Below are 25,458 nucleotides of genomic sequence, written 5' to 3'. Positions count from 1 at the left end.
AAAAGTAAGATGGTTTATTCTCTATGAGCTTTAAAATTAACTAAAACACAAACAGTACAATAGCAGATCAGAAAGTAGAAAATGTAAAAATTAGCGAGTCTGAATTAGGTTCTTGAGCTGCACTCTACCTTAGGGTGAACTGCTATTGGTGATTATATGCTTATTAAACATCCCTGCAATGAATACACGATGACTGTATACATATTTTTTGACATAATTTTGATTTGAAATATTACAGAAAGGAAATGAAAATATAAGGATCAGACATCTGAAATAAAATGAGCAAAATGACCTGATTTGGAGCACAATATATTATCATTTCTGTCAGTCACAGCCTGTGGAAAGCTTTTACAGCAAAAAAGTCAAAAATAACCTTACATGTACATGATTGAAACCTGTTCCACATTATACTTCTGCTTTTTTTCTTTAGAACACACAAAGAGCATGACAAATCGCTGAGTTTTGACATTCAAATAATTGAGTGTGGCAATGATAGTTGTCAATATGACCTAGTTAAAAGTACACATCAGTATATATTGTACAGTCCTCAATGTTGAGCTGATTTCACAAACTGTAAATTGTTTTTGCAATGAAAAATTACAGTAAGCAGCGAAAAGAATTTCCTTACAAGTTCGCAATGTACCGGGTCACTCCTGAGTTAAACTTCTGGGTAAAATTATTCAGGAAGGAGTTTTGAGAACACCTGTTACCAATTGACTGATGTGGCATGATGTATCAAGCCAAATGAAAGGTAGCCAAATTTCATGGCAACATACCGTACAGGACTGGAGTACCAGTAATTTCACTCCAATACAAACACAATTCATACATGTAGGTGTATATGTTTAGCTGTAAAATTTCATTCATTGCAAACACTTGTGATATTCTCAGAAATGCTGGTATTATACCAGATTATATGTTTCTAGGCCAGGAATAATAAATAAATTGTTCCTCAGAATTGCCACTTCTAGCAAATTCAGATTTTTTTTTAAATTGATAGTCTACCACAATTTTTTAATTGTGTTTACTTTTGGGGCATTTTTGTTGTCAATATTTTTAGTTTTTTGGCTTTTATTTGAGAGTACATGAAATGTTCAGTATTTGTTCTGTCAACACTGCCTGGACTGTATATGTATACCGGAATATTATGGTAGACAATTTGTAAAATCTAGACTCCATGTTATCAGTAGCAATGTAACTAGTGGCAGATTTCGTTGCTGCCTTGTAGTTTTTGGAAAAAACTTGACAAACGACAATTTTTTTTTCTTTCCCTACCAGTACATTTTTTGTAATGCCTTCATTTTCAAAACTAATGCCAGCCATTTACAAGGCTTCTTTAAAAAAATCCACTATCTCAAATACCATTCTACATAATATCATTTTCTAAATCATTTATTTCTGATAAATATTATCAATGTGTGGAGCACCATACTATAATTAAAATATTGATGATCGATGTATTATTTTATAATCTGCTCATCAAAATAAAATGACATTATAAATTCGCCTTATCTCAGCAACAATAGTGATGATGGATGTCAGTACATTGTATTGTTTTTTCACAACATACACACATGAATATATTACCATTATTTAATTATTTTTACTTTTCATGAACTCAAAATGCACAAAATATACATACAGTTACGGTACAATCAATGTTGATGTTTAATTTGCCATAAAATAGTATTGTCAAAGAGGTGGGAACTCTGTCTAAAATAGATAACATGGGTGTTGTTGTATCACATGGTGACAACACCAGAATGTAATGGTGTGAAATTGTGGAAAAGTGACAAGGGGCAATTATCTGTCAGTTTTAGCAGGCTTTACTGAACGACAATTCCCAAATAGGCACAAAATATACACAGCATCGCATCTTGGTCATGGGTTTTTGAAAGTTCCATATATGTATTGATTTCCATGTCCTGCAAGTGAAAATCTATGTGTAAATCTATTCACACATCATTAAAATCAAGTATAAACAGACTTAGGACAAAATCCCTGCACTGCGTACTATGGATACGACATCCACGCACTATGGATTTGACAAGTCTTTCATCTTCGGCACAGCTGGCTGTTTATTGTTGGCAATCTGCAATAGCTGCTAGCTGTTCGGTATCAGTCCAACAATCATGATCAAAATTTGAGTTGAAGCTGTATCGCTGTTGAGCTCATTAATATTACTTGACAGAAAAATAATTTCATAAATGTTAAATTATGCACACAGAAGAATATACGTTATTTCCAAATCAATTTCCATTAAAATTGCAATCTATTAGCAATAATGTTAAATTGCACATGATCACTCTATGGGAATTTATAAGTGCATTTGAACACATACCGTACATTCAGAAGCTTGCTACAATATTAATTTCTTTCTTTTTATTAATTATGGTTATTACCACACCCTGTGGTACTACCAAACATGACTGTTACAGCAGAAACGGCTATCCTGGATGCCTGTACGCAATTACATGTTTAATCATACCAGTTTTGTGTATTAAATCTTACATTTATAGTTTCCTTCAATTTCCCAGTAGTACTTTTGCATTTCCAAGTCAATGCATTATTGATGCAAAGCTTATCAATGTTACATTGCTCTAATGCAGTGTTTGTTTTCCAGGACGCCGATACCCTATGTACTATTAATCAGCATTTGCCTAGGGAGTAGCCGATGGGAGTCGTTTGAAAAAAAAATGGATCCCTTAGTTTATTAATTAATGATCCCTGTTGTGGAAGGCAGACCTTTGAATGCCATGCTTTGGAAATTACGAGGAGAAAGCAGTGGTTTGGAATTCCCTTGAGTGGAACTCTACATTTCTATTTTTTACCAGGAACATTCATTACCGTAATTAGTGTTCAAAATCATGTCAATTTTTTATGGGGATTGATGAAATGGGAATGAAACCGTGTGCAGTACGCTTGTAGCGTATCATTTATACCACTCAAAACTTTTAGGAACAAAACTTCTGTTCTTTCATCTCAAGTTTTTGTCATGGAGAGATTTATTATCATGGATACTACACGTATTAATTAATATGGCCACGCTAAGTACTGTTTCCTCTTGAAAGTGACACATTTGCACTTTTTCAAACGATTTTGAATAGTTCAAGAAGTAGGCTACATTTAAAATGATGAGACCTTTTTTGAATGCTGAAATAAATGGGATACAATATGTGTTGAACCTTGCTTACCTGCAGAATGGACAAACAACAACATAAAACTTCTTGTATTGGGATGGCTAAATTAGTAGCTTTTTAAAAATTTACAAACAGCAAACCTCAGCTTACAGTATGGTACTGTATATCGTATTGGTACATGTACATGTATAGAGATATAATTTGACACTTATCTCAAGCATGATTAAGTTAAACATGGTTTGTAAATTCATGATCTGAAAAGGTATTATTTGGTGGCAAACAAAATCCATAACAGTTACTGTGCTCAGTATACATGTATGTACAGACATTTTGTTTGCACAATTAAAATACATATATATACATGTAAGCTATTTGATTGAACACCGTTTTGCATGTTGAACTGTTCAACCCATGATGGTATTAGTCACAGAAAACAGAGACAGACTTTCAATGAAGAGCAAGAACTTCTACATCAAGATTTAAACTATCCGATGACATTATACTCAGTGAAACCAGATGTTCAAAACACGACAATCACTCCATTTTGTTTAATGAACCAAAATAACCCAATGTCTATCATTGACATGGATCGCACACAATAGCAAAGTATAGCTTCGACACAGAATGACTCCGTAATTGCTCCATGCAGGTAACCCCACTGGAATTCAAATTAAAACAAAGCGATAAATAAGATACAGTACAGCACAGTAAATTTCATTTTGTAATGTAATCTTTAAGTGAATTTCATGTCACATCTGCTTAATGAGCATTCTGGTGGACTGTGGAGTGCAAGTGTTTGCACAAGAACAAATTTATCATTTTTTTGCTTTAGCGGTAGAATATGCGTTGGAAAAATGATGACTATCTTTAGGGCATCAAAGAAAGTTTCATTGTTAGTCTCATTTTGTTGCAAATTAAAAATTAATTCATTTCTTATGAGATCATGCTGAGAATATCCATCATTATAATTTCAAATATCAGTAAATCTGAGTTACTGATATATGCACATCTCTGATTAGAATTTTTGCATTGTAAAATCCCGCCTCATTTTCTTGATAATGGAGGTGGACAAAGTTTTCTTTGAACTTGAATTTTCAAGGAGTGCATTAAAACATGAACACTGTAAAATTTACGTTACAGATCAATTTCTTGTACAGAGTGTGTGTGTGTGTGTGTGTGTGTGTGTGTGTGTGTGTGTGTGTGTGTGTGTGTGCACCCTTTGTATCGAACACCACGGGTAAAGGATACTGTGTATACAACATGCACAGGTATTAAAGAAATGATTCTTGTGAACTTCTTCAAATTATCCAATTTTCCGAGTAATGCTTCAATGCTCAAAAGCAACCAATACGTGTCGTGACTGTAAGCTGATGACTGCAGTCTAACAAATAAATTTGAACTCAGTCACTGAATTTCACAGACTTTGTAAGAAAGTCTTCCAAAATAAACACTAGGTGATGATGTACAATGAACACTATATGCATCTAGCCAAAATGTCTCCTGGCATTAATTTTCAACAAAATGCTCACTAAATTTACTTGCACATGCTTTGACCTGTGACCCTAAGCATGCCAAGTTCATCTACTAGCTGCCACCCTCAAGTCCAGTTGGTTACATTAGTGAGGCATAACAGGTGGATTTGAAAAACTTAAACATTTGAAGGACCCTGAAAACCTTATAATAGATACTATAAATTTGATAAATTTACTGACTAAACCTGCTGGGGTAGCATACCAAGCCTGAAGTAGGTGAAAATATGTATAGAATTGGCTCAATACTGCTTTTTCACTGACTCGGCAGATGGGGAAATGATAGTCTCTGACATGATTACGGTTAATTCTGACATGACACAGTACAGATACATGTATAGATGAGCACTCATTTAAAAGGCCGGCTTAATTCTTGTTTGATCATGTCTCTCTATTGATCATACACAATTAGTGTCATCACGACTTGTAATTCCACTTTGACTAAATTCGATTAATCAGGCTTTTTTCCCAACATGAACAATGTATAATGGTGTCCCAGAGGAATTTAACTGTTTTCGCATCATCATTTTCAGTAGGAATATTTTGCTTGTTCTAAAGATACTCTGCCTGCAATTACTGTGCCAGTAACAGCATGTCTGGTCACAGTAGCCCCCTCTCACCCCCACTCCCCACCCATTGTACATGTACTTCTGAACACAAGTGATAATGCCTAACATGCCTAAAATATACGTCTAATGCTTGACGTTAAATTAATACATGTAAACATTGACAGGAGTAGAATGTAGTATGTACAAGTTATGTATGTACATTTTCAAAAAATAATTTTATAGAAAGAGGACCAAAATTATGATGCACAGTACGGTACACAAGCCTTACATCTCTTTACAGCAAGAGAGTTTACATGACTACAATATAATGTTGTGGTCTCATCCATGTGTGGAGAAACAATCAGAATCAGATGGGAACAGTCCAGATATAAAACAGGAAAAATATCACCCTGCTGAACATGTAAATATAGTATGACTCATCCGTCTGGGATACTGATACCGTCATTCATTGAAACTTGGTATTGTGCCTTGTGTAATGATCAAACAAAGAAAATATTACTTCAGATAATTCACAATACGGATGATGGTAATTCTTCTGGTCTTTTGGTGTACAAGGTATAGATGAACTAAAATAGGATCTGACAAGATGGGTCGTGTGTGTACCTGCACATTGCATGTGATTATCATAATGACATTCACTTGATGAGCAACTTCCAGTCGTGATGGTTTGGTAACAATTGAAATACACTATAAATACAATTTTCATTCAAAACAATGTAGCTTGCTTCTGCCTGATGTGATCTTGGGAGAAGTTTCTTGAATAACGCTCATACAAGCCTGTATAGATGCAGGGCAGAATGACTAAAATGAAAAAAAATGAGTGAAGGTTTTGAACGACTGAAAGAGAATTCACCAGGGGGAATTAAATTATATATTTGTTCCAGTAGTTATGAATTCGTTCCAACCTGTACAAAGGAAACTAAAGGGCTTTAGTTAAAATACGCCAATGACCTCCCAAGGGCTGCTGCTGTTTGATAAATAGAAATGAAACTCGTATTGACTGATTGTCCACCGGCAGTTAGAGAGATTGTTGTTTCCACAATGAGCAGGATTATTTGTCACGTTGTCAGGACAATGCGCAGATCCACTGGTTGATTTGGTGTCGCTTAGGGATCAAACCATGCTGTACATCATTGATAAACTAATGTGATGTCATACAATATTGCACAGAGGAAAAAGAAATATTATTGGGGATAAAATATGGCAGCACAGTGAAAGTTTTTATCTGCGCAGCGTGAAAACATTAAAACTGAGATGACAGCTGTGCGCATACAAAGTGATCCCATTAGTGGAATATTAAATGGCGTTTCTCATCTCAATTACTCTCAGCTTTAATATAAAAAACGCAGAATGATGGGTTTATCTGTCTCCATGTGACAATGCGAGGTGATTTTCAATCAGGAAGCAGTCACAAGAATTGAACAGTGACTCGCTGGCTGGTACGACTTCAAAGGGCATGTCGCGATTACTGCATCGTACGGCTTGTGGAAATTATGACGAAAAAAATATTGCTTGTGGTATATTATTACAGTAAGCAGCTGTACGCTTTCCGTGGGTTTAAATTAATAGTACTCTGAATTAAAACAATGTGCTCTGATAACTGCTGTGTTGTGTGGAAACTGTGGAAAATGTATGCTGGAGATAGCAGTCAAAATGACTACAATTGGACAAACAGGCCAAGAGAAATATACAAATCCTATGTATGATTCTGCAAGTTGTTTTGTTTACATCATGGTCCAATCGAATGCCAGGTTTCATCTATAACTGTGAGTCGAGTACTGTATTTTTTCATTGGTTTATGATATTCATATCATGAAGTGAGCAATAAATGCACAATGTTACGTACAGTCCGCACCGAGAAAGAACGTTACTTTTGGTGCCTCAACTTCAAACGTAACATTGAATGGGTCCAAATCAAACTGTAGAAATTCGGATGGCAAGTGCCAATGAAAGGGATTCCAAAAACACCAAACACACAACAAAAAGAATTAAACCAATAGATAAAACAAATAAGTAACTTAACTAATCCTTTTTACCAAGCTGAAGTTTGTTGAATGTCTCTAATGATCTCAACACACTTACTTCGTAACACTTAACACACTACAGTTACCAAAAGTGTAATATTGATTGTTACAAGATAAAATGTCTACATTCACGTAGTTGTTTAGTGGGTGTTAGACAGATGACATACAAAATCCAATGGGAAATTGTAGACTAGTTCAGATTTGCATCTGCACCAAAAATACAACATACCATTCAACTAATATTTGCCTATAGTCTGGTCATTGTAAAGTTACACCTTGGGAGTGCAAGGGGTTGATTTATTGTACCTTAGAATACATGTGTGGTAAATCTTGCTTTTCATTGGGCTTTTAGCTGGAAACCTGACTTTTTCAATAGTCATCAATTGAAAGCATGAAAAAAAAATGTTATTTGCTGAAAGTTCACATTCAGGAGTCTAATCACTGCCATGGGCCAGAAATGCCACTGAAAATTGACATAAAATTGAAAACGTTTATTTGACCAAATCACAGCTGCCGATTTCTCGATGACATGGTACGAAATTTACCAGCAATCGATACTTGGATGGTGTGAAGTGTTTCTAAGTTGATCTTGGCTCTGAACAAAAACAGTGACAATTGGTACTGCTCTTCACTAAACACTGTAATTCAATATCTCCGCCTCAAGGAGAAGTACTCCTTTTCAAATGAGATCATTTCAAACCATCGCCACACTAACACTGTATCGCCATCTGCTTATCAGGCCAAAGAGCAGAACTGGAAATCGATACGTTTTCCCTCGTGACGTGACCTTTTCACAGTCACTTTCTATTGGTTAAAAATTTGAAATATACACATTGATTCTCATGTTTCTGATGAAAAGTTCAATTAAAACACTTGAAGAATCACTCAGCCATCTTTGTAGCAAACTGGCCTGGCAACATTTGTCAAAATATCAGGTGTCATTTCACTCAATTACGGACATTTGATCCCGGGCGGATGGATAAGTGACATGCGAGGTCAGCCAGTAAATGAATTAAACATATCAATGCCATGTGTGTTTATGTTGACAGCTGGAGATGTTTTCCTAAAGGGCTAATCACAGACAATTAGCTGATTGCTGGGTAAACAGTCACCATCCCCCTTGAGTACTGTACATGAAGTAAACTCATGAATGTAATGAACAAGGCTTTTGCCTGTGGCCTGAATCCTGGAACTGAAACTTGTGGATAAACAGACAAATCGGAAAAAAATTATCTACAGTTGCACTGAGGCATTTGTTAGCAATGTGGAAGTTATAAATAACATACAAAGCTGCGAAATGGCTATAATGAGGACAAGAGCTCCTGGCACATGAAGATTGATGTCTTCCAAAATAAACAGTTCTGGCATATTAGCCCCTCAAGCCAAAAAACTGTCCTTGTGTCTGTAGAGATATATAAAATTGCTTAAATATCTGGCACTACACTGCATTCTACGGTATTATGAAACTACCAGAGCTGTTGGATTCAAAGATAAACACTCACAGTTTCAATTCTGTCAAAGATACTAGGAGAGTATTTCACTATGATTTTGAAAAAAAAAATGTATTTTTTTAATTTTGTAACTACCTGGCAATCTTTACAACAGTCACTGAAATATCACGAGCAAATATTGAGTACTGTTACATTGTTTTGTTTCAGTGATCTAGAACCTAGCTACGCAATTCAGGTTGTGAGAATTACAATGTACCTGCAACAGCCTGACACCAGTAGCTGGAATGCCAGCTGGTAGACTAGGCGTTCAGTGCTTTCATTGTGCGTTTTCAACAATCTTTGAAGTTTTTTTATGAATGCAAATACAACCTTGAGAAAGAGCTTGCAGGGATTAAAGAAATTTAGTCTTGATGGTTGAACATTGTATGAGAAATACAACTCTTCTAGAAAACTTTTTTTTTTTTTTCATGGTGACAAGAGAATTACAAAACACTTTTTCAATTGAGCAGTTTCTGTTTTGTTGATTTTCAATGGCAATAAACAAACCCCTTGGAAACTACATCACTGCTACAATCCCCTCTCCTCAAGATCTTTGTCGATATTCTCAAGACTCCTCTTAAGCCGTATGTATAAGTTGTTCCGCCCTGCGGAGCTATACAGAGCCAGAGGATTACGTTGAGTTCCATCCACATTGGGAATTCATTCCACAAAGTATGTAAATTACAGTTGAGGGACTTTGGCCAGGCTATATACTAGGTATTAATTCCACCAACTCTTTGTGCATCAAGTATGTCTGTGGGTATTAAAAGTCTTCATTTAGACATAGTTTGAATTTCTCGCGTCTCTCAGCGTTCGGCACTTACCCGATTCATTTAATTGTTACATTAGCTTTGCTGTTAATTTTATGGCGGTATCTTTATGTGTGGACATGGCATTACACTACACAGTCCGATGATTAAACCAATAAACACGCTGTCCTTGTGGGCAAAACTCAACAAACACCGCACCCTCATGAATTGAATATTGTCAATATAATTTTACACTGTTATTGACAGCATAAGAAAATTTGCACTGATAGATTTTCAGACTTTTAACCATGTTTTTGCCTAAATGTGCTGTCATTAGAGATAAATGGTAATTTTATAGGTTTGAATAATAAATACAGAAATGCATACAAGATCAGCTTTTCCCAAAAGTAGTTTGGACAATTTTTCTCTGTTTTTCAACTGTGCTGAGTCAAGCAGATCATGTTCACAGCCTTGGATATGATTGTTATAGCTTTTACCAATACACGGAGTAAAAGACCCGTTTCATTATTCTGGTACTGGTTAAATCTAAAAAACTTTCAGAAATTTTGGACAAATTTATGAATATCAATCAATGATAGAAATGTTGCATGATTTTTGAAATAAGCCGGATAATTCCATATTACAGTTATAATGCCCTTCTTTACAGTATAACTTTAATACTATAACAAATACAATAAAGTGACTATACAAGGATTTTTATAGACTGACTACATGACGGTAAACAGCAATCTCTGATTACGATATATCAGGAACAATAATGTATGTTAAGATTTCTGATACACATACCCACATTACATGTATTTCAAACTCCACAGTGCCCTACATAGAAGTCATGCACAGTCATCCCTCTAATTCGATGAAAGATTTGTCACTTGGCACTCAACAGCTAACATACATCATAGGAAGGCAGGTGCACTCCGTTTACTAGAAATTTATCACTTTACAACAAAGTTAAGTGAAGTAGATGCTGTTACATGTACAATTTAAATGCCCCATTTTACACTTTTGAAAATGTTATTTCCAAATCAGTGAGCATAGGAATACAAATTAATGTTACAGAATGATCAATTCTTTCACAGGTGTTCTCAGATGTACATAAATTGTACACTCGTGCACATGACTTTGGCTTTGCTGAGTGGACATGCTTCTAGCAATACAACTTTGAAAAGACAGGACTTCCAAAATATTCTAAAAGTTAACTTATTAGTGTAAGCAAAATTGATTAGTTCTCTAGTACAGAAAAGTATATGTAAAGTACACTAACATGTACCTTGTACATTGAGTTGAGTCAGTGACAATGACGGTTATGTATTTCACCTCATTTCCAAGTGTATATAATGTAGGTCCACATTAACCAATTCATAAATATGGTTAAGCCCAAATCTATTGTTATCAATGGTGAGTGAGGGCCTGTTTACAGGGAATTGGGGGTGAACAGGTTAAGCCCTACTGAAAACAATAGGAATGTTCCAAACTGTGGTGGGGACATCCAATCAGATGACAGATAAGATTAAGAGGCAGCTATACATTAAAACTTACCTTCATACTCATGCATGCTCTCATTTAACAATACACTCAGTACAGAAAATACTCACCTATGTTTTTCATATTAAACATCGTATCTCAGTTCCCTTGCTGAGCTGAAAATGATTCAATTGCAATGTTTTTGAATTTGGTACAGCATCACTCCTCTTTTTGCCTGCTGCGGATTTTCCCATGGACATTTCGAAAAGTTACATGTAGGAACATTTAAACACTATGAAAAGTCTTGATTCCCTAGTTACATATCATGGAAAAAACTTGCTTTTAATTTGTTCACCCTCTTCCCTTTTATAGGATCCACACTCACTGCTGACAACAATGACTTTGGTTTAAGAAATGGTGATATTAGGTTAGTGAAAGTAATTGCGGACCCTTCTTGAGCCAGTTATTCTAATTACACCTTTGAAAGCCTGAAAATATTCAAACAGTATTCTCTCGTCAACGTTTCCTGATATTAACATTAAGACTATCGTTTTGACATTGTCAGGAAAAGATCAAATGTTTAGAGAGCAAGACGCACTACAAATGGATAAAGTCACTTCATTCAAGAGTGAAAATGGATGGACAATTACATGCAGAGCAATAACGCTTTCACTTCAGCAAACATCAACATAATTACAAAAAAGATGGGTCATGTCCATGTGGAAATAGATCATTATAAAGTAAATTATTCAAAGTACACACTGGCACACAATAGATTAATTAATTAACCATGACAAATTACTTAAATAATTGAGGTCATTTCAAATGAAATGATCAATGTTATTTGCTGATGACATGCAATATTAATAAAATGATTTTCAAAAATGCTTTACCATCATCCCCTATGAAATACAGTAATTAATATATATATATATATATATATATATATATTATATATATATATATATATATATATATATATATATATATATATATATATGTATATATAATTGTACAATGGCCTGTAAAATAGGAATGTAATATCAGTGGGACAAATTAAATAATTTTTTGATCAAAAATTGAATTTTGAGAGGGAAAATAATGATATGAATCATAACACAACACAAAACTAATCTGCAGCTTCTTTATTTTGAAGCAGACAGAGATTGTTTTTACTTTAACAAATCTACAGGCGTTTCTGGTCAAATTTCTTCTCAATCAACATGTAACCTTCGAAAATGATTAAAGTCAGACTATCATGATCAGATATTAAGTATTTTATTTGCGTTTGGAAAAAAAAATCAATATTTACAAAACCTTTGATATGCACTGTCGAGTTGTTTGGTAAAAAGCTGATCACAATGCTGGCTCATGGGATTCTTTGACGTGCCCTTTGACAAAATAAAAAGAGTTTTATACTCTGGCATTGTTCCTTTATTGAATGATAAGGGAACATATGAAAGTCTTACCAATGATAGAAAAAGTTTTACCGATATTTGCCTTATATATAATATGTACAATATTGCCTAGGTACCTAGAGAATGTAATGGACACCATTGCGCTACAATACCGGGTACAACACAAAGGCAACTGGTGATACATGTACTTATAAGTTATATACATTGTTACAATAGCGATGCCTCAGGGATGGGAGGCACAGTGCCTGTTATGTGGTGTGCAAGGAGTGTGTGCTGCCTACGGCCCCAAACCATTATTGACCATTTTTAAGCTGTAAGTAGGTCCCATTTTGGTATGAAGGTTGTTTTGCGTTGCATAATGGGGACAGTTAATGGTGTCCTGTGGCTGAGTCACCCAAAACTTGAGAACTGAACTGGAAGATGAAAGATAGGCCATACATTTCACACAGAAAGTCGTAGAATAAGTTATTTTTGTCTGATAAACATCATCAGTGACAAAACCAGAGTGAATATAGGCAAGTAGACCTCATAATACCACGGCCATGACTGGGAGGAATTTGTGGTTACATCCCACTTTTAGACCAAACTGCCAAAATTGTGTTTCAAACCCAGCCAGATGTACAGTATGTATATTTGCACATCCATACGTCATATACAAAATAAGAGGAACGCCACTCCCTAAATTCACATCTTCATTGTGCCAAATAATGTCACTGAGGTGCTGTGATGTCACTCAAAATAAAGTCTGTCTAGATGCCATGGTAACAGCCAATCCAATGTTTTTTCTAGATCTATACCACAGTAACAGCCAATCAAAAAGTTTCTTTACATACCATGGTAACGGCCAATAGAATGCACCGAAAGTAACATGAAAGTAGCACGATTGGGAGATATGGCTGAAAAAGATCATTCACTGTAAGCTGTATCACATCCGTCTCATGTGGTTTTGTATTCAAAAATCTTAAGATGCACGGTTATCCTTAACCTTTGCTCACATTTCTTGGTTTGTAACTGACCAGTATTAGATATCGAATGAAAAAATCTAACAAGTAAACTGGTGTTTTTTTGAGAGTTGCATGAGGTGTCAAACAAATCCTCTAAATTGCCCTAATTGAAGATAATTGCAATAATGTAGCTTGAGCTTTTGCCTTGAGTTGTGGATTGGACCCAAATCTAAAACTAATGCACAGGTCAATGTAAAACTTTACGCTTACAGAACTGCAGCTAATCTGGGGGCAGCAGAAACATGATAGCGTAGTAGAAAATCTGGTAGAGTGGTTACAACATCACATTCAACGTGGGCTTTGAAAAATTCTTCTTATATAAAGAACTTGAATGATTGGCTAAATTATCACAGAAATACATGTACTGTGATTACTCTGGCTGGAACATGCTGAAGGTTGAAAATACATCATCGCCTTACGATAAACCATAAGGCGATGAAATAAAAATTAAACACCCTGTCCTGACTTTAAGTTGAACACTGCATTTATATTCTAATCGATCCTTTAAAAACCCTTACAAAGCAAGTGCTAAATTACATGTATGGAATTTGCATTACGGTATGAGCACTGACAAAAGAAAACACACTTTTAATTTCGATACTCAGATAAAATTGGGATTTTCCAAAATCCTGTACACTGTAAGACATTAGGTCCAACTTCATAATATCACAAAGAAGTGAATTAGCCAAGGTTTTCGATACAGAGATGTATTTACAAGTAATACTAATAACTCAAAAACCCTGAAGTGAAAAGCCATCATATTGATTTTGAAAATTGAACTGTTTCCCGATCAAATTATGACATTTTATTATCGGTTTACTCTGTCATTTGCTCGCATTTACCCATGACACGGCCACATCGATGAAATACCATTTTCATGGAAAGCAGAGTGTTTATTCAGAGTGCCCGAGGCCTTCTTCATTTGTGCTGTGACAGCTAAATTATTTCCAGGGACACAAAGTGGCAGATGGAGAGATCCTACCATTGGTATTGCCGCGGTGACGGAGTGCGGCAACGATTTTTTATGAAAGCAAGATGGCGACCCAGCAGAAATAATTAACAGGAAAATAAAATCTTTCTAGCCCCCGTTCACAGTGCCGTGATAAAAATGGTACACATAACATGCGCGACTCCATTCACAGGGCTCGTACTGCTGCGAGATTATTTGCATGAGTTTCAATGAAAACCTACTTCCACACAGGACGGTCCCGTGAACGGAAAACACCATAAGCTCTGCCCATCTGACGGACGGGGACGAAGCACTAAACACGGTACTAGTGCAACTTAGCCTTAGGTAATGATCACTTTTGAGGCAGTTTATTTTCTTACACGAAACAAACAAGTGACCTTTTCAAAAACTCTGTCGGGGTCAATGTGCCCGACGGACTACAGTACAACAAAACATGCGTCGAAAAGGGGCTTTACACGAATGCTGTCCGTTATACCGCACACCTTTGTCTCCAATACAGGGTAACTAGTGCGAACTGTTGACAGAAAATGCACAGCTTTCCACGGTAACACACTGAAACCGAATTTTGAAACATGTACACCAACAAAAGATAGATGTTCCGAAACCACACACAATGATTCAACATTTTGTTCGGTGGACACGACTCTTGACGAGACTCGTAATCGCGATGTACGTACATCATGAACGGTGAAGTGAAAATCGCTACGCGTGAAGGGTAGAAATGATCGGTGTTGTGTTGAATTATATTCGTCCTATGCAGAAATTGAAAACATAACGTCGACTAAATAAAGTCAGCGGGGTACTTACACATGAGATATTGTCTGAAGAACTTATGTGGCGACCAGGGCACTCCTGAACAGCAAAAAAGTTTTCCAGGCGCACCAGTATCGCACGCTGCGTGTAATATGCTGCGTCTTTGTTTTGATAGCACGAGCCTCACGGAAACCTGGGACTGGCCTAGACCATTCTTCCGATAGGGTATGCCGCACATTCCCAACAAAACAGATCGGATAAAATTAATTTTCCTCATTAATATAAAATAAGTAATTAATGCATGATAAAGACAGTTCAAAGGAAAATGGCTTAGGATATATATGCTTCTACGGCAACATAAAATGGAGCAAAACGCAGCAAAAATCATTAGACCAACCATTAAATAAATGCAGCTTTAGACCCTCAAATTAATTTTTATGGTTTTCATGAACATGTTAATACTCTTTTAAGTTGAAAAATTTTCAAACAAAATAGAAAATCCTTTATACTTTTCTTCCACATCTGAGCACTGCACTGTCAACTTTACATATTTTAATAGTAGCAACTCTTCCCTATACATATAATGGTTAATTCCTCTTCCGGTCTTCCCCGAAACATGGCGGCCGTAGATTACATGCAGATGATGGAGCAATGTGAAAGGCAAGAATTGGAGGTAAAGGCGCCATTCGAACGACAAATTAACGATTTAGCTTATTCATTAGCATGCTTATCATTTCTCTGAAACTTGGAAAGCCACGTCGAGATCTTAGCACGACTGCGAATTGAAAAATACATCAATGTTTGTCGGGGGTTTGGGCAAACGGCGAGACTTCAAATGCAACAGCGTTTGGAAGCCCTATGTCCAGTGACAGTATGCGAATGACATCTGCGCCTGTATGTAACTTGCGCTGTAAAAAATCCTTGAAGGGCAGTTGAGTAGCTCAGTTATAGTTCGAACATTTACTGATCCCGTTAAACTATCCGCTTTTGCGTATAATGAATTTTCACCATTTGTATCAGAAAAGAGTCTGCATTATTGGCTGTAACTTGTAAGTTGTAAAACATCTTATTATGATGTTGCATTTACTGATACATAGCTCTACAAGACCAGTGCACACTTCCACGGGAGGGACTGGACGGTGACCAGTTGTAGTGCAATGATGCGTCAGGTTCCTTCACACACTTCCCACCAAAGGCACTTCGCACCAAACAACCTCAAACCAAATCATCTTTTCCCCAGGATTCATGTCACCCCAAACCATTTCATCCCCAAATCAATGCCACTTGGCCCCAAACTTAACTATCACCAACCAGTAATGCGGAAAATAACCATAGACAGGTGCAGACAGACCTACTGTCCATGAAATAACCAACCTCTGCCATTGAAGTTTCATCTACCTTCATGTAGCTCTGCATGGCAGGGCTATCACAGTAGTATAGATAGTGGCTCTGCCAAGCAGATTTTTGTCATATTGTTTCAGCAGTTAAAAAACGTCTGAAATATTTTTCTTCCTCAGAGCCCAGGTGGAATAGCAACACCTGTTGTATATGCTCAGCTTTTAAGTCTTTACCTGCTACAGAATGATTTGTAAGTATTGCTTTGTCGTCTGCTAAAACTGGCTGACTTACAGAACACAAACATTTTGTCATGGCTGAATTTAAAGATAAGCACCATGGATGGTAGTTATGACAAACATTTTAGAGGTTTTACGAAATCCTGTATTCTGTGTTTCAAAAACCACTCTGTGTTTTGTAGAGGTTCTGCCTTGAATATAAAGTGTCTTTTTAAATAAAACACTTTTGTTGAGTTTCTACCGCACAGATTGATGACTATATCATTACATCTCTTCTGGCCAAGTCCATTCTTGTTCCAGTGTATGCACAACTCCATTTTGACCAAGACACCTTCAAATGTATTATCAATTCAAAGTCTGAATATGAGACAATGAAAAGCATAATTTTAATGTCAATAAAATCAATCATTCATATTCACAAGAGCTGCTGGACAGATAATGATCTGTGGGAACCAAACACAACAAGAGAGAGTTTGAGTGTAGTCTCATTCAATAATGGTCTCACCCTAAAAAAAAATGGGCTCCCCTATTGAAATTCAACATGACAGTTATGATCTGTAACCCACTGGAGAGTAGCAGATTAACACTCTCATTACACACTGATTATAATCCCAAATATTGCATAATGATATTGATTTTATCATTTTCAGAGCAAATGCAAAGTTCCTTTGGAAAAGGATTCCTCCACCTATCAAATCTGTAAGACAACACTTGTAAATATATATATGAGTTACAGCAAAATTGAAGAAGTGGTTCTGCCACACGTTGATGACATCATAAGTGCTGAGGAAACAAAACAAAGAAGCTATGGTGGCAGCAGATACTGCTGTCATGAGTATCCAATAACATGATGTCATCAGTTGATGGTGTACCACTTCTTGAATGATGCCCATGTAACATTTTAATGATAAAACATGACAGCAAGTTCAGCTCAGGCATCATCAATATTACTGTCATGAGCACCATTTCTCAGGCAGCTAACAAATCATCACCTTGCCATTCAGTGTGATCATGTTTTCTTGATTTTATTACGCTGAAAAAAAACTTCTGTGTCAGAAACCTATACATCTATAATGGTTGCAACATGGAATGTAGTCATATCAATGGACATACATTTAATTGCTTTCAGATAATTTCTAAGAATGGATACAGCATTGTTTGTAGTTAGTTGTATGTGCTCACACATTTTCACTGTAGTGTTGTCTTATTCAACTTGAGTTTGATCATTTGATGATAGGGAATTCACTAAGGGTATACCATGACCTCCAGAGCTCAATTCAGTCCATAGCAAAACTCTTCTTGGTCCAAACCACCGACAAATTCCGTTCGCAGTAACCTCTAAGCAACTGAACAAGTACACATCTGCCTTTTGTAGTGTTGCAGGACAGAAAACATGTTTTGATCTATGACCTCTGGTCATGTATATATGGAACCACTTCACTTTCATGACGTGGAAGATACAATAATAGCTCGTCACTCTAATCACAGCTCCTCCATAGAGGGAGTGTGCTCTAATGAGTGAAAACTTTACTATTGCCTTCTCTCCGTAGAGTAATCCGGAACTCAATAACATCTGGATGGTAGGACAGAAAATGTGGCAGAGAGACTTCCCGCAAGTTTATCAATCTCTTAACCAGGAATGGTCAGAAAATATCAAACCAATAATGCAGGCATTACATGGTCAGTGTAGATTCTGTTGTATCATTCATCTTATCATAAGAAGTTTCTCTGTTTCAAGTGTGCAATGGCACTGATCACAATTGTAGTGTTATTGTAACTAAATACAGAATAGTTTGCACAACATTCTCTGCTGCCAACGGAAACTAGGACAACTGGTGTCTGTTAACATCTGTGTTTACTATTTCAGTTCAGTTGGACATATGACTTCAATCGTTTCCATGGTAACATTGATTATAACAAAGTATCGTTTTCTGCTTTCTTGTATGCATCAATTTTCAAAAGTTTTGTCAAAAAATCAGAAAAATATATCATGTGAAATTTGCTAATTAGATCACAATTTCAATAGAAAACAAAAGGCTATGACACTCCACAATCCCCATACAGACTGGAACATACTTGATCCCAGGGATTGAGTCCCTGGCCTTTAATGTTGTTATTACCATATATAGAGTACTACTCAGCTTTGGAAAAAACATGAGTGGCTAATTAGTATGATAATGTACAAATTGCATATTCTCTTGTGAAAATGTTGTTAATATGGGGAAAAAAGATTGCTTGAAAAACAGAGGGATAAGAGATAATTGCTTGACATGTGAGAGATAAAGACTCTTTCTGGTTATGTTAACGAACATGTCTTTGTCATCTTTTGGTCAAGCTATTCTTTCCATACTGTCATCATAAATAAAAACATAAATGCCATATTTTAAACTCAATGGCTGTGCATGAAATAAACTTCTCATAACTTTTAAGTTTGCAACAATGGTCGTATTTGGATAAAACTGGCCAGAAGCTGCTTCAAAGTCATGCAGAAAAACTTACAGGGTTCTGGCTGTTTTCCTGTGAACATGCATGCATGAAACTCCTGAAGAATAGTGTCTGAAACCATCGATATTGAGCAATCTTTCTGTCTTAGGGTGCCTTTCATCATGCAGAAATAGAAGCATACCCCCAAGATAATTTTTCCTGGATTATGTAGCCTACCATGGGCATATCGGATACTGTGAACATGAATGCAATTTTTCGGATTTTTTTCTCTTTCTTGTAGAAGATGTAAGGAGCAGGGCATTTCAATTGGTATCCAAGGCGTACTCATCAATAGGAACTGAAGATTTTGCCCATTTTATAGGAATGCCAACAGAGCAAGCAGTTAGCGGTAAGTGAGCATAAGACCTCCATCAGCTTTCAACCCATAACTGCACAAAGATTGGTCTGATTTCTTTTGTTTCTTTTGGTTTGGTGTGCCTCTTCATGGGGCAAATCAGAAACTTAGATATTTACTGATGCCTATGTACCAGGAACACTGGGAAAATAACTCAACAAACGCAAATGGTATTGCTGCAGACTCCAGAAAATAAGCTGATGTAGAAAACCATTATGGTATAACCTGTGCAATACAAGATTGTGGTAAAATCAAAGAAAGAGTTGGACCTCTCCATTTTGAAATGGGGTGGAAGGGTTACAAACTCATGCACAAACTTTTGTACAGGTCAAAAATTGAACAAAACGTACTTCTCATAGCATTGCAATCTTTGCAAAAAAGGTGAAACATTTTGACCAAGGTCAATGTTGTATGCAACTATTGCCCTACTGCAGTGAACTTTCCTTATTGTATGTGAGTCTAGATCATACCAGAAGTCTGTTTGTCAAACCAGCCACCATCCTGACTTCCTGCCTACCAACATACTGTGCTGAAAATACGCTCAGAGAACAACAAATTTAACATCTGTTGAAAATGAACAAGTTTGCTTGACCATCCTGTTTTCAATTTGGAAAGTTTTTGTTTGCGATACGTTAGTGGCGGTAGTGTTCAAAATTGAAGTACAAATGAAATTTGGCTGTAAATTGATAAAATAATATACCAGTCAAATGAATATGTCCTCCTTTTTGTATAAAAGTAAATAAAACACAATGTATTGCAAATTTTTGTGCTGTGAGTCATTTTCATACCAGAAGTATGATAGATGCCGTTGTTTATGATTGCGTTGAACAGTGTAATATTCGGTAATTTAACATTATTTGGTTGTCAAATAAAAAACGTAATAACTGCACACGACACAGATGGTCAACAGATTTCCAAAAGATTTAAACTAAATCTCTTTTCATGACTATTATTATCTTGAACAAACACTGCATTTCCCTTTGTAAATGTCAGACTTTTCAATTTAGTACGGTTTGGTACTGCAAAATTGGAAATAAAAATTATTTTCAACCACTGTACAAAAGTTTTGATTACATATTTGACAAAAGTTTAAGTTATGATTTTAATGAGATTTTCACATTTGATTGTGCTACTGGTGCCACGAGGACTAACATAAAATCTTTTTGGGATATCCATAAAACATAATCTAATAAGGTAGTCTAGATCAGAGTAAAATATTCAACAAAAGTGGAAATTTTCTGCCAGTCCCAACATTAGATGTAGTTACATGATGTCTCTGATAAGATGCATCCAATGAAGCCCTCTTGCTTTGTTACTAAGTTTCAAACCAGAAAAAATTTCACCTATTCAAACTTTCAGAAAAAATGTTTGCACATGAACTGTGTTCTTCATATATTTCATTCTCTCTCCAACAGCTGCAGCAGCTGAAGGCTGGCAAATAGACACACAGAATAAACTAATTGTACCGAAGAAACCGGGTGAGTGTGAACACGTCAAATCTTGTTCAAATGACATAACCATTGTGTGTCAATGCCTGACCTTTCCACAGCCAAACTTTGTCCAAGCTCCATCATTTTCGATAGGAATGTTGGACCTATACACTTTCAAATGGGAGTGAACTGGGTTGACACTAGTGTCCCCTCTAGGCTAAATATGATATGCCACCAACTCAACAATGTTTTCTTGGATGCAAGATAATTTTTTCCAATATGTGTATTGGTAGAAGGTTTACACAATAAAATTTCCAGGAATTCCTACATTGACTCTGAGAAATAAGAAATGTAGTTCATTAGAGGACATATTTGTTGATACATATGTATGCAACCAAGGCGTATAATCTCTATATAAACAAGCAAGTAAGTAAACATTTAGAAAAATGGGTTCAAAATAACCTTTACAAATTTTCCCTTTTTCTCCCCACCCAGTAGTTGTCTTAATATAGTAATACCTGTAGTGTTTGCGTCACAACTGAATGTTTGAGACTCTTGCTCATGACATACTTTGTCATGGAAACTTTGTATCATTCACCTTTTTTCAACAAACAATATAAATCAGGGGTTAGTAACTTACTGAGGAAGTCGGGTTCTAGAGAGACAAATTACCTAAACTGGTTAACTAAATAAAATGGCCACTAGCGATATGTAAACTTTGAGGAAAAAGTTTTGAATTTCACAAAAAAATACGCAAGACGGAGAGAAATTTTCTTTTTACTGGGAAGGCTTTTAAATCAATCTACATAAACAGTTAACCAAAAAAACTACTGAAAAGGTTAGGTGTCTCTGAAGCATGTTCTATCTTCAATGGAATGAAGGCATCGATTCAGTGATTAAAATAAAGTAATCTGCTTCCATAGATAACAGGTTACTGATCTCTGTAGCACTTTCCTTTACTGACAAGTTAGAGATGTCGTTTTCTTCACTATTTATTAAGTCCACATATTATTTGTCTTTCTATTTCAGCAACACCTCAAGATCCACCCATACCCAGTGAACAGCAACTAGCACAACTTACAGAGTTTGTCGCCTATCTGGAAAACTAGTCAATATCTGATATCCTGTGTATATAGCTAACTTTCATCAAGCCAAGCAGTCATCATGTCAGTAAATACTAAGTAGACAATCCTTCAGGTTGAACACATTCGACACAAAATATGTGAAAGTGTACAATGTTGTTGAAGATTGCCCCTGCTAGTTATTAATGATGTTGCATGCCTACAAAACACACTTTTTTTCAAATAGTTGAAGATTATCAATACTATTCTGTGAAAGTTTCTTCTTATGTTAGCGTTTTTTTAATTGGAATAAAGTACCTTTTTGTGCAAGTGAGATCACAACCTGTTTTTGCTGCAACTTTGATTGTTTGACATGAAAGGAAATAGCAAGATTTGAACAGCGCCCTCTGTGGTCGTACACAACGTTTCTTTTAGTCTGGCATTGAGAGATGTGCTTTGTCCGGTGTTCAAGCGACAAATATGTCATATTGTGATATATCTTATCTGTCGCCTGTAAACTGAGCCAAGTTTTGGAGCAAACCAGTTAAATAATGTCTAACAAGTGTTTTGACTCGATAGTTCATCATGGCTTCTAACCAACCTAAAATAGCTCCAAACCATCCATTTACTTTCAAATTCTATCGATATATCTGACAATACGATGTGCATGTCAATGAAGTTTCTCTCTCTCTCTCTCTCTCTCTCTCTCTCTCTCTCTCTGTGTCTGTGTCTCCCCCCAGTAGGAATATATACAAACATAACCACTACACTGATAAAAAATTTATGTTTGAGTTCCCATTCTAATTTCTACTGGATGTTCCGATATGCAAACGTTTTTTTTAATGACTTTGAATATTTGAAGTGATATAAATTGAATCTGTAAGGGATGGATCAGTACATTTTGGGAGTCAATCTGAATCAGAGGAGCAATCAGCTTTTTCGTGGCACAAGATTTGATTTGACGATACATATAGTTCTCTGGGTTGGCATAAAATTCAAATTTTTGTTCTGGAGTTTTCAATTTCACATTTCCAGATGCCACATTGCAATGATGTTTTTGCAAAAGTGGCAAGGTGCACAAGGTGCAGTGGCTGATACATACTTTTAGGGGTGGGGGAGGGAGTATTCATTTCTGTAATGTTTACAATGTTATGGGTGAACGTATAAAGATGTAGTGCAGGATTATCCTTGTACAAAGGGCGCTTATGTTGATAAAATCGTAGCTGAGAGTCTGTCTCTGTGCGTTTTCCAACATGGTTCCCTGTGTGGTGCACACAAATTTTCACTTTGGCGACTTTCGCCTGTCGCCGAAGTCAAAATCGGCGCGCATGTAAGACACAAAAGCCGTAAGAAAACCACAATCACGGCTATTTAGCAATAATACCAATGCTGTAGGAATAGTGATTATTATCGCAAGTTGATCTCGTGTACAGTTATTATAACGAAAGTTTTAAATGTCTTAGTTGAAGTCGAAAGTTTCGTCCACCCTGAATGAAATAAAACTAAAAAAAAATTAAAGAATTAAAATTTAGGTTTTTATGGAAATTTCAGACTAGATACGAGAAATGCAAACCAAATTATCATGTACGGGCAAGTGTCTACGTCAGACATGTGTGCAGTAGCTGCAATAATTGTAGCCCTGGTGGGGTGTCGTGCGGCTCGCGCTATGCCCCCTGAGGCACTATTGCAGTTATATGTGCAGCTGAGTGCTCGGATCAAATCGCTGTCAATAACATACGCTCTATCTTCTCTCACAGAACGTTTATTTTGTTGATGACATCATCAAAGCCTGGTGGCTGGTCAACCTGCGTTGATTTCTAATGAAATAGACGCAGATACGCTGACGCAAATACAAAACACTGCCCACGCGTGTTACAAATTAATTTCAAAACATGCAGTATTTTTCAACTCGGAGACTTCGTACGCAGGTACTTTACTTTTCTGATTTCGCCTACCCAGTTATCGCCTATATTTCTGCAACTGAAAGAGGTGTAGAAACTAAAGCAGATAAGGTTCACGCAAACGTTTATAAGATCATCAACATACTGGTTCCGAACGAACGCAGTTTACGCATTGACGCGAATGCCTACTCTAGACTCTCGTCAGTGGTTGGAATATTGACATGCTCTCCACTATAAAACGAAAACTTTGTTTAAAGAAATAGTGAAAAATCAACAAGTGGTTGCGGAAGCAATCTTTTTTAATGGAAATCCAATCATAAATTGTTATCATGCCCGCATTTTTGCTAAATTCTTTTTAATATGCCTGGCAAACTTTTACTCACTTTGGACTTAGTTTTCGGGCCTCCTAGATGTCGTGCGTTTTTAAATTTTACTCGATCAATAATTGTTTGAGTCTTTTCATTAATTGTACTGTCTTTTCTTCGAACCGACCTTTGGAGTCATAATAAGAAGTTCAAAGTGGACATTTGCGCTTGTGTTATTTTCGCTGAACAGTGAATTTGGCTTTAACTGTTTATGTTTTGTTTTTCTGCATTCTTTTGTTTTTTCCCCCGTGGGTTTTTTAGATTTTAAAGGTGCCTGCAAATGGGAATTGCCTAGCCGTAAGTGACCCTGAAATGAATAGAAAATGTTATTGATCCGAAAACAACAGTATATACGATTGGAACCACTCGCGGAATCCAAGCCAAGGATGTACTGAGATGATCGAATGTAAAAGCTTACAAAATTTCATCAGTGTTGTAATTATTTGCGACTGAAAGAGTAATAGCTGGATAAGAAAAACTGGTCAATAAGACGAGTTAATAATTGCAGAAAGACGCGATACATTTTCCGAGTAGAAATAATGAACTTGAACAACAGGAAGAAATGTAAGACACTCGTTTTATTCACACGACCAAATTGTAAATATAATGAATCGTCTTATAATAATAAATGGGCTCGCCTATTCAATGCAGTCGAAGTTTCGCGTCTAAAAGTAGACAGACTGAATAAGTGACGCGAGCCACTTACGCTCAATAACAATCGTTTGAACCATGGCTAGTGAATTCCGCGCCATCTATTTATTGACATTCAAAGCATGCGGTTGAAAAGGCGGCTTCCGTTCAGAGGAAGATAGAGCAGGAACTCAGAGAGAAAGACTGGGTTGAAACACAGTTGAAACAACCTGGTCGAGTCCCACAGGAAAATTCCTGCCTGCCCACCAACGGTAGCATTTGAACGGTGTTTGTACTGATCAAACAATGAAGGTTGGGCACTGTCGTACTTCTTTCTTCTGCTGGTACCAGTTTTTTTCCATAAGAAATTCATAAAATATTTCAAACGTATAAGTTTTCTTCTAAACCCTGTCCAACACATACCTGCACAACTTGAATTTTCTGAATTTATCACCCTCAGTCCAATAAAACACCTGACCTACAATGGTATCGTCCAAATTATCTCAGAAAAATCTTCAGTTTAGTCC

General features: G+C 36.3%; 2 protein-coding genes across 3 annotated transcripts in view; one reads left to right on the top strand and one right to left on the bottom strand.

The window, feature by feature from the left end:
* Window positions 1–15,331, bottom strand: part of LOC139143548 (MPN domain-containing protein-like) — a 31,851-nt gene extending 16,520 nt beyond the window's left edge. The window contains exon 1 of one of the 2 annotated variants that reach the window (XM_070713977.1): window positions 15,186–15,331. In XM_070713977.1, the coding sequence (XP_070570078.1) occupies window positions 15,186–15,189 (4 nt within the window). In that variant the 5' untranslated portion in view covers window positions 15,190–15,331. The remainder of the gene's footprint in view (window positions 1–15,185) is intronic. The other variant, XM_070713978.1, reaches the window with a different exon arrangement.
* A 373-nt stretch (window positions 15,332–15,704) lies between these two features.
* On the top strand, window positions 15,705–22,377 carry LOC139143547 (COP9 signalosome complex subunit 8-like). Its single transcript, XM_070713976.1, has 7 exons — window positions 15,705–15,804; window positions 16,649–16,719; window positions 17,356–17,404; window positions 18,256–18,385; window positions 19,431–19,538; window positions 20,960–21,022; window positions 22,004–22,377. Exons 1-7 carry the CDS (start codon window positions 15,715–15,717, stop codon window positions 22,081–22,083), a joined length of 591 nt encoding a protein of 196 aa, XP_070570077.1. The 5' UTR covers window positions 15,705–15,714; the 3' UTR covers window positions 22,084–22,377.
* Window positions 22,378–25,458: the final 3,081 nt, after the last annotated feature.

This window comes from Ptychodera flava, chromosome 11, assembly GCF_041260155.1.
Source record: "Ptychodera flava strain L36383 chromosome 11, AS_Pfla_20210202, whole genome shotgun sequence".
Taxonomy (NCBI): domain Eukaryota; kingdom Metazoa; phylum Hemichordata; class Enteropneusta; family Ptychoderidae; genus Ptychodera; species Ptychodera flava.
Note: the sequence above shows the minus strand (reverse complement) of the source record. Positions and strands in the feature narration are given on the sequence as shown.